The sequence below is a fragment of the Notamacropus eugenii genome, chromosome 3 (assembly GCF_028372415.1).
Source record: "Notamacropus eugenii isolate mMacEug1 chromosome 3, mMacEug1.pri_v2, whole genome shotgun sequence".
In the NCBI taxonomy this organism is placed as follows: Eukaryota; Metazoa; Chordata; class Mammalia; order Diprotodontia; family Macropodidae; genus Notamacropus; species Notamacropus eugenii.
Genome location: NC_092874.1, coordinates 204,883,054 through 204,898,093, shown reverse-complemented (window position 1 = coordinate 204,898,093; position 15,040 = coordinate 204,883,054). Strand labels below are relative to the sequence as shown.

At 36.5% G+C, this 15,040-nt stretch overlaps 1 protein-coding gene across 11 annotated transcripts in view; it reads right to left on the bottom strand.

The window, feature by feature from the left end:
* ERC1 (ELKS/RAB6-interacting/CAST family member 1) overlaps nt 1–15,040 on the bottom strand; it is a 406,669-nt gene that overhangs the window by 103,412 nt on the left and 288,217 nt on the right. For all 11 annotated transcript variants that reach the window (XR_011977073.1, XR_011977072.1, XR_011977074.1 and 8 more), the window contains one exon: nt 1,715–1,859. Coding sequence is in view for 7 of the 11 variants with exons in the window: in XM_072654117.1 (XP_072510218.1) it covers nt 1,715–1,859 (145 nt within the window). In the remaining 4 variants the exon portion in view is untranslated. The remainder of the gene's footprint in view (nt 1–1,714; nt 1,860–15,040) is intronic.

Sequence of the window (15,040 nt, the reverse complement as noted above, 5' to 3'; positions counted from 1 at the left end):
TTTGTCCTGCATATATCTTGTTTGTCTATAGGTGTTTGCATGTTGTTTTCACCATAAGACTGAGTTTTTTGAGAGCAAGGACTGTCTTTGGCATTTCTTTGGTCCAATGCCTAGTACACAGTAGGTGTTTAAAAAATGTTTGTCAACTGGTCATTTGACATTACATACAAGGGTGTTTCATCTGTTATGGCTTGCTCATACTGCATGAGAGTAACCTCCTTTTCTAGTCATCTTTCTTCTTTTTGCTTACTTTCTTTCGTTCTTTATAGCACAGTAATTTTCTGTTATTTGATACTTCCTCCCTCACCCATGAAAATCTTCCTTTTTAGCAAAGAAAAACAGTGAAGAAAAATAGATAAAAACAAGAAGCATTTGCAACATTTTTATTATGCACTTTTTAAATGACACTTTAAACTGCCCTGTAAGAGCTAATGGAAATGTATAGCAAAAGAAATAGGCTTGATGTTTGTTTCAACTTTCTAAAAGCAGATAATTCTACTTTTTGCTAGAGATAATTTTATGATACTGAAATTTTCCTTGTACTTAAATGAATCCTATGTGTTATATATGCCATTTTGTGGAAAAGGGACATCTTTGGGCAAAGGTTGTAGAATTATAAAGTAAATTTTTGAGCACATTTAATATTGATCTGAAAAATGGAAAAATAAATTTGTAGTGCAAACATTCCATATTTATTTAGGTAATGTTAAATATTAAACTGAAAGACACCAACTATTTGATCACCAGTGCTCCTGGTCCTCCTTTCCCTCACTCCCCCCCACACAACCAGAAAGAAAAAACTCCTCTAGAAAAAGCTTTATGGCTCTAATTGCTTCAAGTGGAATGACATAGCCAACAAGAAAAAAAGTAACGTAATTAGAAAAGGGTGGGGGATAATGCTACAGAAAAGGACCGAGTACAAAGTGATGGTAGGAGAATGGTCTAATTAGTGAACAAAACCAAAGGAGATCTCAGTTCTGCCTTTGTCCTTTAAAAAGGACATCTTTTGGCTCTTTGATGTTTGCAGGTGAAAGGCTCTAGACAAACAGTGGGCACAAAATTTTGGAAGGGATGGTGTTAGAGTTAGGTTAAATATTGCCCATCTCTTTATCATTCCAGGATCAACCTAATCCTCAAGAACTAAAAATCCTTTTACAATTAAGTCCTCTTCATGCCTGATGTTGCTGGAAGTGAATCTTAATCTTTTTTTGTGCCTTGGACCTTTTCTGACATTCAGTCAGTAATGTCTTTGGACTGCTTTTCAAAATAATGTTTTAAAATTCATAAAATAAAATAAACAGGCTTACAAGGGAAGTCAATTATATTAGAATACAGCTCAAAATATTTTTGAAAAAAAGTTCATGGGCCCCAGGTTAAGAGCCCTTGTTCTACAGTAAACAGATAGGGCATCACCTTTTCTTTTTCTTAATCCAGCAGAAGCACACAACGTATTGAGGTAGGTACCTGGGGACTTGTGGCTGTGCTTCTCTAGAAAACTAGAGAAAAGAGATCTTTAATAAAGATGAACTCATTTACTTACACAGGGCCAACTTGGACAATACATGGCACTTTAAACCATAGGCAGGTGAGGGAGGGAGGGAGAGAGGAAAGAAGGGAGGGAGGATGGAAGGAAGAATATATTCTGCTGTGTAAGGCATATGTAGCTCTAGAGGGTCCTTCTCTAACCTGGTTCCCACTGTCCCTTTCATCATACCTGCTGTTTCAGTTGCTGCACCAGACGATCCTTCTCACGTTTCAATGCCGCTACCTCATCTTGGGTCTTCTTCTTGGAGGAGGAAAGCTCCAGAAGAGCTATGTTGGCATCTTTTTCACTGATGGCAGCAAGGAGAGCTTCTTGTCTTCAAAAGAAAGTACAGAGGCCATTAATACTCTGAACAGCATAAGACTTTTTCCCCTCAAGTCAATCTATCATTTGGAATGGTTGCAAAACTGTCACTTGAATGTGCTGGGTCTTAAGTAAACCCTATTTTGCATCATATTCTAATCAAAATTTATTCCTGATAAGTCACACTCTGTGCACCAATACATATGCACTTACTAGCCACAGAATGGAATTTATTTCTAAGTGACAAAAGTGGTCTTCCTAGTGTACAAATTAAAAAATCATGCTGCTCATTGCTCAAAACGTCAATGGTTCTTTTTTTGCCTACCACATAAAGATCAAATTCCTTAGGCTGGCATTCAAGGTGCTCCAAAATCTGGCTTCATCTATAATTCACAAGACTCTCCCTTTGTCTACATAATTTGTCACTGTAACATGAATTACTCACAGTTTGGGGAACAGTTCTTTGCTTTCTTCTTTCTACATCTTTGTGAATGATTCTCCTTAAACACAGAATGCCCTTCCCTTTCCATCTCCATGAACATCCTATCTGTCCATCAGACAACTGAAGTCCATCTAAAATGCTACCTCTCTGAAGACCCTTCCTCTACCTATAAAATTAGAGCTGAAAAAGACCTCAGTGGTTACTAGTTCAATCAATACCAGATATAAATATATGGATTTATTTGATGAACAGATATAATATTTGTTTGTATAATATAAATATTTATTTATATAACATGACTACCAAGTAGTCATTAAGGTTCTGCTCAAACACCTTCAAGAAGAGGGAATCCACCACTTCCTACTGCAGCCAACTCCACTTCTGGACAACTCTCTCACAATTTTTTCCTGACACAAAGCTTAAATAAGTCTCAAGCACCTTCTAGAACTAATTTAGATGGGGGGACTTCTCCGTTACCTGTCTCAGAACGTATTAAAATTTTTTTATGTTCACATATTCTAAGATGTATTATTTTCTATGTACATATCTTATTTCTTCCCATAGTTACTTCACAAGTTATAACCATCTTGAGGGCAAGACCTTTATTTTATTTTTTTTTCCTCTCCACCAACACTTAGCACATTGCATATGTTAGGATGTGAACGAAATTGTCTTTTTAAATAAAGTTGATATTTCTGGATAAAAATATAAAGAACTAGCTTTCCTAACACCCTTAACTGGTTAACAAAAACACATTACACCATATTTATAATGTCACAGAAATAATGTTTATTCATGTAAAGTAAGCAATAGACTGTCAACGGACTGTTTTTCCAAAGAGTTACTGCTTTTAGGTGTCATGTTCTAGCTCATAATATTGATAACCATGCAATTACTATCTTGGGCAAATAATATTATAGTAGTGTTTTGGGCTATAAAGATGAAATTTGGTTATGATGAATTAAATATGTTATTGTAAAATGTCATTTTCTAGGGCAATAAAGTATCTGGAATGCTTACAATGGATAAATTTATTTATACTGAACTACACAGAAGCAGATAAAGATAACATACTGATGATATTAAGTAAGGCAGGAGTGGGGAACTGTAGCCTGGAGGCCACATGTGGCCTTCTAGGTCCTTGTATGTGGCCTTTCGACTGAGTCCAAGTTTTATGAAACAAATCCTTTTATTAAGGGGATTTGTTCTATGAAGTTTGGATTCAGTCAAAGGCCTGCACTTGACCTAGAGGGCCACATGTGACCGAGAGGCCGCAGGTTCCCCACCCTGTATTAAGACCTTAATATTATTTTAAAAAATATAGAGAAGAAAATGATAGATGGTGAAGAAGTTAATGGGAAGCCCACAAGAGGGTCTCTTCCCTTCAATATGAAAGATGTTATAAATCCTTTTACAATAAAGTCCTCTTCATGCTTGATGTTGCTAGATGTGAATCTTAAATCTTTTTGTGTCTTGGACCTTTTCTGACAGTCCAGTGATACCTTTGCACTACTTTTCAAAATAATTGACCTTTGATCAATAATCTGAAACAAATAATAGTTATCAAAGCTTTTGAGCTCCAAGTATAACCGAACTGAGAAAATAAAGTATACCTCTATAGTAGGAAATGTAGAACTTAAAACTAATAGGTTGAGGTGAAACTGTGCTTGAAAGGTTTAATTAAATTCAATCTTTTGGCAAAATGAACCCTGCTAACCTATTTATCTCTACCCACATATCTCATTCTAGTGAAAGCATTCTGCAGCTACTTGAGTAAAGATGAAGAGGTGCACTGAGGTCCCAGGTAATATCCAAAACTCACATGGAAAAAGTACAAAATAAAACTGCAAACAAGAGATAAAATAGAAATTAGAAAAATGTCATTTCTTTTTGAGGTATTAACGCTAATCTTTCCTTCACTGATACAAATAAATGTACAGCTTGTGGCTTTATATGGCAACGACTTTCATGCTTTGTATTTTTTTATTCTGAATTTAAACATCAAATAAAATGAGCATTTCCATATACAAAGTAGAACAGAAAAGAGAACTGGATATGATTGTCCATAAAACTGAGTCTCTGTCACATAAAGATTTTTCCATTTAAGAAATTCAACATGTAACAAGTTTCAGTTATCTGGCTAATTTGTGTTTCTTTCTCACTTTCCTTCCCTTATCTTCTGCGTATTTAAAAAATACTTAAAGACCCTCTCTTTTTCTTTTTTAAAGGAAGAAGAGGGGAGCCCTATCAATAGTTCCCCTTTCCCTCCCACCCTGATCCACAATTAAAACAAAATGAAATCCCTGTAACAAATACAGCTTGGCAAGGCAAAATTCCATCCTGGGTATTTCATTATGTACCTTGAATCTAATCCTTTTCTATCAGGAAGTAGCTAGTAGCATAATTTATCATCAGTCCTTTGGAATCATGTTTGGTCATTGAATTGATTAGATCAGAGTTTTTAAGACTTTCACTTTTTACACTTACAATGTTGCTGCATAAACTGTTCTCTTGGGCCTGCTCACTTTAAATTATATTACTTCTTAAAAGTCTTTCCTGGTTTTTATTTTCTGAAACTGTACCTTTCATTGTTCATAGAGGGTAGTAACATTCTACTCCTTTTATATTTCATAGTTTAACACTTCTTGAGTTGATGAGCACCCCTTTACTTTAAAGTTTTCACTTTTTGTGCATATGGGTCCTTTGCTGCCTTTCTTTGAGGTAAAGGCCTGCCAGTGTTATTATTAGGTTGAAAAGGTATGCAGTTTAGTGACTTTTGGTGTGCAGTGCAAAACTGCTTCCCAGCAACACTGCATCAGTGTGCCTGTTATGCTGCACTCCTTCAATAATTTTAATTTTGCTTTTTCTGTCATATTGGTCAATCTGATGCACAGGAGGTAGAACCCTAAATTGCTTTAACTCGCCTTTTTCAAATTATAAGTAATTTGGAGCCTTAGATTTCTTCCTCTGAAACATTCATGATCATATCTTTTGACTGATTATCTATCTACTGAGGAATGACTCATGTTTATTGTTTATTGTATATCAATCAGTTCCTTACAGATTTTAGAAAAGAGACCTTTTTCTGAGTAACTTGCTGCAAAAATTTTCCTGTTATTTGTGGGTCCTAATTTTAACTGTATTAGTTTTGTTTGTGAAAAACTTTTTCAATTTTATATAATTAAAATTGTCCATTTTATCTTCTGTGATTCTCTTTTTACTTTGGTCATGAACTTTTACCTTATTTATAGTGGTGAAAGCATTTCTTTCTTTTGCTCTTCTAAATTCATTCTTATGTGACTTTTTATATCTAGGCCACTTCTGCAATTAGCATTCACTGTGGTACACGGGGTAAGATATTCTAAATCTAATTTCTGTCAGACTGTTTTCCAGTTTTCCCAGCTGTTTTTGTCAAGTAAGTCCTTATTGCAGTAGCTAGGGTCTTTAGGTTTATTTAACACTGTCATTATGTTTGTTTCTGTATACTGTGTATCTAATCTGTTCCACTGAACAATTTTTTTTTCTTCCAATACTAAATTGTTTTGATGGTTATTGCACTGCAGCACTCATTTCTGGTACTGCTAGCCAACCTTAACCCCCTATTTTTTTCATTGTTTCTCTTCAGAATCTTGACCTTTTAGTTAATTTTCATACCATGAAACAGATCCCTAGTGGCTTGTGAAGGCTTTTTATAGTTCAGAATGAAAAAGAAAAAAGAATACAAGACTCAATAAAGAAGAAAACAGAAGATAGTAGTAAAATGGCCAGAAGTGAAATGAATAGATTTAAAAATATTCTTTCATAATAAATCTTTTTTAAAGTCATCATTAAGAAGATGAATTTCACTCTATGAAAACTAGTAATCTATCCTAACCTTCTGAACTGAGAAAGTGCTGGACTTTTAAAAAGCACTATTCAAGCTGAAATTTGCTTCTGTTTTTTGTTAAGATAATTATGCTTCAACAGTAGTCATGTAGAAGTTTTCTAAACCACTAACTGGATGACTACCAGTAGAATATACTGATGAAATATTCTACAACTTTCAGGGCTCTGAGGGATCAATTTCCAAAGTTGCTGAAAAAAGGAGGATACTTCCAATGCTTATTACTACCTATACCCACAAATATGATAAAGAAAAATAACTAACAAATGTGTTTACTTTCCCATCTCTCCAAAATCTATATGAGAATAATCTATCCACATTTTGAGACCATTTTTGATTAAGTATGAAACAGGGAAGAATTTGCATATTATATTCTGTAGTAGATCACATCATTATAGGAAGATAATTGGCTGGAAAGGTACTCAATGTCCTGTTGTGCTGGCTATGTGTTAACTACAAAAAAAAATATTTGATTTGGTAGAATAAATGTCAAGTTAAAGGTGTTCTTCTAACAAGTTATCTCTTAAAGATTAGTTAAAATCAAATAAGATATGGAACAGACTAGACAATCAAAAGCCAGAAGCAACTGAAAACAATAACCCAGTGTAGGTTTTTTAATATCTAAGTGACATAATCATATAATTTTTGCTCCTGACTGTTTGGGTACAGATTCATTATCTTTGCAGAGATGGCATACTCACATGTAAACATATCTTAAAATTATGCTGAAAAATATAAACTTGAATAGTTTAACTTCTTTTCTTATATAACTAGCTACACCTTTGCACAGACTGAGATGACTAGCTTGCATTTCAGAATAATATGATATGATATGATCACTTAACAGCAAAATCATATCATTGGGAAAACCACTCAGATTCTACAATCCTTTACTGAATTAAGAAAGTCTACATTTTAATTCCGTATACTAGTAGGTTTGTTTTAAGAGCACCAAAGACTAAGATGAAAAGAAAAACACACCCATTGCTGAGGACAATGTTTTGGGAGTGAGCAAATCTTGTTAAGAGGCAGAGTTAAGATGATGGAGTCAGAGCCTTGCTCTCTACTAAACCTCCTCCACCAAGATCTAGAAAACACACCGGATCAAATTCTGATCAGGAAGCCAAGACCAAGGCACAGTGAGTCACTTTTCCAGACCAGGGCATCTTAGGGAGAAGAAAAGAGTGTTTTACAGAAACTGGGGATGCCAGTAGTATAGTGTACTACAACTCTCAGTAACTGAAAAAGGGCTGACATAAGACAGCAACACAAGAAGCATTTAGGCAGAGAGTGATCCAAAACAAGAAAGGATGGCACCTACAAGTCTGTTGCCCACTACCCAGTTCAAGATCACAAATCCAGGGTGGAGAGGAGCAGTCATAAGTAGGGGTCCCAACTACATAGTGAGCTAATATGAATTAAAGAAAAAATAAGAAAACCAAAGTAGCAGTATCAACAATGAAAATGCAGAAGTCACAATCAATGAAGAAAAAACCAAAAATCAATTATTAGGAGCTATTTTGCCCAATTATATCATAATAAAACTGATAATCTAAATGAAATGATATTCTATTTACAAAAAAAATTAATTGCCCAGATTAACAGAACAGGAAATAAAATATTTAAATAATCCTACCTTAAGAAAAGGAATAAGCCATAAATGAACTCCTAAAGACAAAGAAAACCCAGAACCAGGTGGATTTACAAATGAATTCAATAAAACATTTAAAGAACAATTAATTCCAACACTACAGGAAATTTTTCTTTATTTTTATTTTATTTTTTTAACATTTATTTTCACAAAATTTTGGGTTACAAATTTTCTCCCCTTTTATCCCCTCCCCCCCCCCAATCCCAAGCATTCTAATTGCCCCTGTGACCAATCTGCTCTCCCCTCTATCCTCCCTCCCTGCCCTTGTCTCCGTCTTCTCTTTTGTCCTGTAGGGCCAGATAGCTTTCTTGACCCCTTAACCTGTATTTCTTATTTCCCAGTGCTAAGAACATTACATTTGATCCTAACACTTTGAGTTCCAACATCTTTAGCTCCCTCCCTCTCCACCCCTTCCCCTTGGAAGACAAGCAATTCAATATAGGCCAAATCTGTGTAGTTTTGCAAATGACTTCCATAATAGTTGTGTTGTATAGGACTAACTATATTTCCCTCCATCTTATCCTGTCCCCCATTACTTCTATTCTCTTTTGATCCTATCCCTCCCCATGAGTGTCGACCTCGAATTGCACTCTCCTCCCCATGCCCTCCCTTCTATCATCCCCCCCACCCTGCTTGTCCCCTTATCCCCCACTTTCCTGTATTGTAAGATAGGTTTTCCTACCAAAAGGAGTGCGCATTTTATTCTTTCCTTTAGTGGAATGTGATGAGAGTAGACTTCATGTTTTTCTCTCACCTCCCCTCTTTATCCCTCCACTAATAAGTCTTTTGCTTGCCTGTTTTATGAGAGATAATTTGCCCCATTCAATTTCTCCCTTTCTCCTCCCAATATATTTCTCTCTCACTGCTTGATTTCATTTTTTTTTTAAGATATGATCCCATCCTCTTCAATTCACTCTGTGCATTCTGTCTCTATGTATGTGTGCATGTGTGCATGTGTGTGTGTGTGTACTCCCACCCAGTGCCCAGATACTGAAATGTTTCAAGAGTTATAAATATTGTCTTTCCATGTAGGAATGTAAACAGTTCAACTTTAGTAAGTCCCTTATGACTTCTCTTTGCTGTTCACCTTTTCATGGTTCTCTTCATTCTTGTGTTTGAAAGTCAAATTTTCTTTTCAGCTCTAGTCTTTTCATCAAGAATGCTTGAAAGTCCTCTATTTCATTGAAAGACTGTTTTTTCCCCTGAAGTATTATACTCAGTTTTGCTGGGTAGGTGATTCTTGGTTTTAGTCCTAGTTCCTTTGACTTCTGGAATATCCTATTCCATTCCCTTCGATCCCTTAATGTAGAGGGTGCTAGATCTTGTGTTATCCTGATTGTATTTCCACAATACTTGAACTGTTTCTTTCTAGCTGCTTGCAATATTTTCTCTTTCACCTGGGAATTCTGGAATTTGGCCACAATGCTCCTAGGAGTTTCTCTTTTTGGATCTCTTTCATGCGGCGTTCTGCAGATTCCTTGAATATTTATTTTGCCCTCTGGTTCTAGAATCTCAGGGCAGTTTTCCTTGATAATTTCATGGAAGATGATGTCTAGGCTCTTCTTTTGATCATGGTTTTCAGGTAGTCCCATAATTTTTACATTGTCTCTCCTGATTCTATTTTCCAGGTCAGTTGTTTTTCCAATAAGATATTTCACATTATCTTCCATTTTTTGAATCTTCACACTATGTTCTGTGATATCTGTCTTTCTCATAAAGTCCTTAGCGTCCATCTGTGCCATTCTAATTTTGAAAGAACTATTTTCTTCAGTGAGCTTTTGCATCTCCTTTTCCATTTGGCTAATTCTGCTTTTGAAAGCATTCTTCTCCTCATTGGCCTTTTGAACCTCTTTTGCCAATTGAGTTAGGCTAGTTTTCAAGGTGTTAATTTCTTCAACATTTTTTTGGTTCTCCTTTAGCAGGGAGCTGATCTGCTTTTCATGCTTCTCTTTCATCCCTCTCATTTCTCTTCCTAGTTTTTCCTCCACCTCTCTAACTTGATTTTCAAAATTCTTTTTGAGCTCTTCCATGGCCTGAGCCCATTGGGTGGGCTGGGACACAGAATCCTTGATTTCTGTATCTTTGCCTGATGGTAAGCATTGTTCTTCCTAGTCAGAAAGGAAGGGAGAAAGTGTCTTTTCTCCGAGAAAGTACCCTTCAATAGTTTTATTTCTTTTCCCTTTTCTGGGCATTCTCCCCAGCCAGTGGCTTGACCTCTGAATATTCTCCTCACACCCACCTCGCCTCCTGGTCCTCCCAGCCAGCGTTTGGGGACTGAGATTCAAATGCTGCTTCCCGCCTTAGGGCTTTTGGCGGGGGCAGGGCTGCTATTCAGTGTGAGAATTAAGTTCAGATGGTCAGGTCCGCCCGCTTGGGGAGCCCCTGTCTGCAGCGGCCTCTCAGCTTCTATCTCGGGGGGGGGGGGAGGGGGGGGCCCCGAGCCATGGGGGCACCCCACTCCTCTCTTGACCTGCCAAAGAGACTCTCTCTCACCGACCCTCGTCACCTGTGAGTGGGGGGGGCTTGTGCCGCCGCTGGAGATCCCGTCTCTGAAGCCTGCTCGAATCTGTACCTCTCGGAGCCGTGGCCGCCGCAGGTCCGGGCTGGGCTCCGCGTCCGCAGCGCGACGGACCTTTTGCGAGAGGTTTGCAGGTCCCTCTGTGGGTGGAGGGACCCGCGTGGCCGCTGGAGGTCCCGTCCCCGAAGCCCGCTCGGATCTTTTCCTCACGGTGTCGCAGCCGCTGCAGGGCTGCACTCAGCTCCCAGTCCCGGCGCCCAGTCCGCAGAGCGAAGGACCCCCCGCGAGAGGTTTGCAGGTCTCTCCAGAACAGAAATCTCCCTCGCTCCAATATTCCGTGGCCTCTAGGTGCAGAATTCACGGTGGGTTGGTCCCCTCTAGCCCTTCTGTGAGTTGTGGGTTCGGAGCTATGTGTATGTGCGTCTTTCTACTCCGCCATCTTGGCTCCGCCCCCCCGCAAATTTTTAACAATAAGAAGGGGTCTTACCAAATTCCTCCTATGACACAAATATGACTTAGTTACTTAAATCAAAAAGAGTCAAAAGAAAGAAAAAGAGCTATCGGTCAACATCTGTAGCAATATATTACAAGGATCAAACACTATGACAAAGCTGGATTTATACCAGGAATAGAAGGTGGTTAAATATTATGATAACTATAAACATAATTGATCAGATTAATAAAATAACAAAAATCATGATTATAACAATAGATGAAAGCTTTTCACAAAATACAACATTCCTTCCTGCGCAGAAAACACTAGAAAGTATAGGAATAAATGGAACTTTGCTTAAATGAAAATTAGTATCTAAAACCAAGAATGAACATTGTCTGTAACACAGATAAGCTAGATTTTCCAATAAAATTAGTGGTAAAACAAAGACATGATTATTCAATATTGCACTAGAAGTGCTATCGAAATAAGGCAAGAAAAGGAAATTAAAGGAAGAAGTATAAGAAACAAGAAAATAAAACTATCATTTTTTGTAGATGATATGATAACTTATTTTGTGAACCCTAGAATCAATGAAAAAATGAACTGAAACCATGAATAGCTCCTGCAAAGTTGCAGGATAAAAAATAAATCCACATAAATCATTTGCATTCCTGTATATTACCAAGAAAATGGAGTAGAAAGAGATAGAAAGAGAAATTCCATTAAAAAAACCTATGGTCTGTATAAAATACTAGGGAGTCTAACTGTGAAGATGCATACAGGAATTATATGAACAGAATTACAAAATACTATTTACACAACAAAGAAAGATGAAAGTAATTTGGAAGACATTAATTGTTCATGGGCAAGCCCAGCCAATAAAATAAAAATGACAATACTACCTAAATTAGTTACCTATTCAGTGCCATAAGTTATCAAATTACTTAAAAATGACTTTAGACAGTTAGAAAAATAATAACAAAATGTATCTGGAGAGGAAAAAAGGTCAAGACTATCAAGGGAATTAATAAAAAAAGTGGGAAAGAACAGATTCTAGCACTATCATTTCTCAAACTCTACTACAAAACTATAATCATTAAAACAATTTGGTGATGAGCAACAAATAGAACAGGTGATCAATGAAACAGATTAAATATACAGCATACATGAGGAAATGAGCATAGTAATCTAGTATTTCATATATCTGAAGAACTCAATTATTGGGGCAAGAACTCACTATTTGGTAAAAAATATTGAGAAACCTAAAAAGAAGTCTGGCAGAAACTAGGAATAAACTAACATCTCACACTGCAATCAAAGTAAACTCCAAATGGGTACAGGATTTAGACATAAAGGATGATATCATAAGCAAATTGGAGGAGCATGGAAAAAACCTACCTGTCAGACTATCTGTCCATAATCTGTATAGGAAGTACAATGAAAACCTTTTATTATATCAAATCAAAAGATTTTACACAAAAAAATTCCAAATGCATCTCAAATTAGGAGAAGCAAGAAATGAGAAAAAAAATCTTTGCAGCAAGTTTTTCTAATAAAGGTCTCATAGTTACAGTTATTTGAGGAACCTGACAGATACGTTCATATAACATCAACGGGGAAAGACAACACACTACAATCAAAAAACACTGGTAACATTTTTTTGTAAGATGAAAGATACTAAATACCCTAAAATCTACACTTGGTTTTCCAGAGGGAGATGGAATTTTCAGGAAGATAATAAAACTGTTAGCTGCACCTACTTCAATTGTTACCTTCCCTAAAAGTAACAAAAACCTGGAATTTCAGTAAACGGATATGTCTAAGGACAAATTTCCTCAATCACCTCGTAACATCAAGAAATGAACAAAATGAAGCAAAAGAATAAGAAGGAGAAAAAAGAAATCTCGATAAAGAAAAGCTGATAGGCAAAAAGGAAAGGGATTAAGGAAATGAATTAGCAAAAAGAAGGTCTAATAGAGTGACGAGGTTGCGAAATTGGTCTAACCATTTTGTTAGAAAATATGAAATTATACAAGATAAATTACAATAAGGATAATTGCAAATACATATCTCCATTCTGTTAATGAGAAACTAAAAGTCTCACAGATTACTACTTGTAACTGTAGTTTATGCTAGCTTAACTGTACTTTATGAGTTGTTTGGATGATGTTAAATGTCTGCTGTGTCAAAATGAAAATAAAAAAACAAGAGTAACAACTCTTTAGTTCACACTAAAAACTTGACAATTTGGAAGGTAAAAATTTCTGAAGAAGTTTCTTAGGACAGATATTTTTATAGAGATGAAATGTAAAAAAGAGAAATAACCACAAGAAGTCTACCAAATACAGATTTTTTAAAAAAGATTACATGCAGCCAAGGAAGATCTGTTAGTGGTGTTCTTAGTATTAGCAGTGTTAGTGATTACTCTGATTGTGTTTCCCATACACCCCTGAGGAACAACTCATATAAAAAATGTGTCAAAAGGTCCAAATAAGTAACAACTGTGTGGCAGGAATAGTACTTCTTTTATCTAGGTTGGTACTTAAGGGGATGTGAGGGAAGGTCTTTGGCTTCCTTGACACAGGAGGCATAAAAGATACAGTTTATAGGGATGTGTGGTCAGAGATTTTAGCAGAATTCTTACTGTCCTTCAAAATACCTTCTTTACCTAGAGTGACCAACTGTTGTGAATGTAGAGGTAGAGGGATGTAACTATTTTATCTAAATAATTATTTTTTACCCTTAGTAATAAGTAATGCCATTTCACTGCATTTTATGATAAACAAGTATATCGTTTCTCAGTCTACAGACATTTATTAAGCACCCATCATCTGCTAGTTGCTATGCTATGGACAGTTCCTGCTCTCAAGGAATTCACTGTTTAATGAAGGAGACAACATGCAAATGACTATGTATAAACAAGATGCTGATGGAATCAACTGGAGAAAAATTTTAAGGAGAAAGCACTAACATTAGGATTAAGACTCAGAAGATGGAATTTTAGTTGAGACTTAAAAGGATCCATGGAAGGCAGGAAGTGAAGCTGAGGAAGAAGAGAATTTCAGGCAGGAGGGACATCCAGTAAATGCCTGCAAGGAAGCTAACGTCTCTGAGTCTGCATCGCTAGCTTGGCCCGAATTAGAACAGCCACAAAATAAACTTCAATGTCCTTCCTCCCAAAACACCCTTGCTGTCTGTTTAGTTTTTCCACAAACAATAAAACACATTAAAAAATGGGAACACAGAACCTTTCCAAAGTGATAACTAACTCCTTACTGAATGACTAACAAGCTCATTATGGATAATGGGTTGATGGCAGCAGAAATCTAATTCAAAGTCATTAAACTTGTCCATTCAACCCACTCCAGTTCTTTAAACTGCCAGGCCAGTCCTGGTTGCCCTTTGACCTGCATATCCTAATAGAACCAAGATGTCTGTAAAGTTGCTCTGCTGTGGCATTTGGATTTCAGGAAAGTTTGACCACCCCCTTCTTTTCCCTTTCCCTTTTGGGTAAATCTCAGAAACTAGAGAAGAAGACTTTTGACACATATGAAAGGCAAATGGAACACAAAACCCCCTTGAGAATCCAAAAGAATCTTTGAGCCCGTGACACTGGGTCTATTATCAACAATAAAATTAAAATGATGACAGGCTATAATCAGCGTTGAACTGATGGTAGTTGACAAACCAAGGATGGGGGGGGAGGGGAAGAGAGGAGTGGGAATATGAAAGAAAAAAATGAATAAAGGTAAAAGGACTATTATTCCCTCTTCCTTTTCCCCCATCCCCCTATAATATTAATTACAGTGTGATTTCCCGGTGAATAATTTAAAAATTATTTTCCTCACAACCACAGTTATTAGCATCAGATGAAAGCTCTAGTGAGCTTAGGAGCTCTGAGAAGATTTAATGGCATTGAATGATAGGCATGTCATCTATTCCAATTTTTCTGGTTTCTTTTCCTAAAAAAAAAACCAAAAACAGCAAATTGATAAAAAATCAAAGTAGCAAAAAGTATTTGATTTTTCTCCGTTATTTACCCAATTAACCACCTAAAATAAGAGCAATGAACTACAATGGTATGTATATGTCTCTCATTCTACTTCATAGCATCTCTCCTACACATTCCTTTTTCTCCTCATATGCTTAGATCACCCTTGTTCAGGCCTGACTGCCTCATGGCTGGAATATTGTAGTAAGTTTCTGGTTGGCTTAACTGCTTTAAGACTCTTCCTCCCTTCAGTCTATCCTCAATCCAGTTATC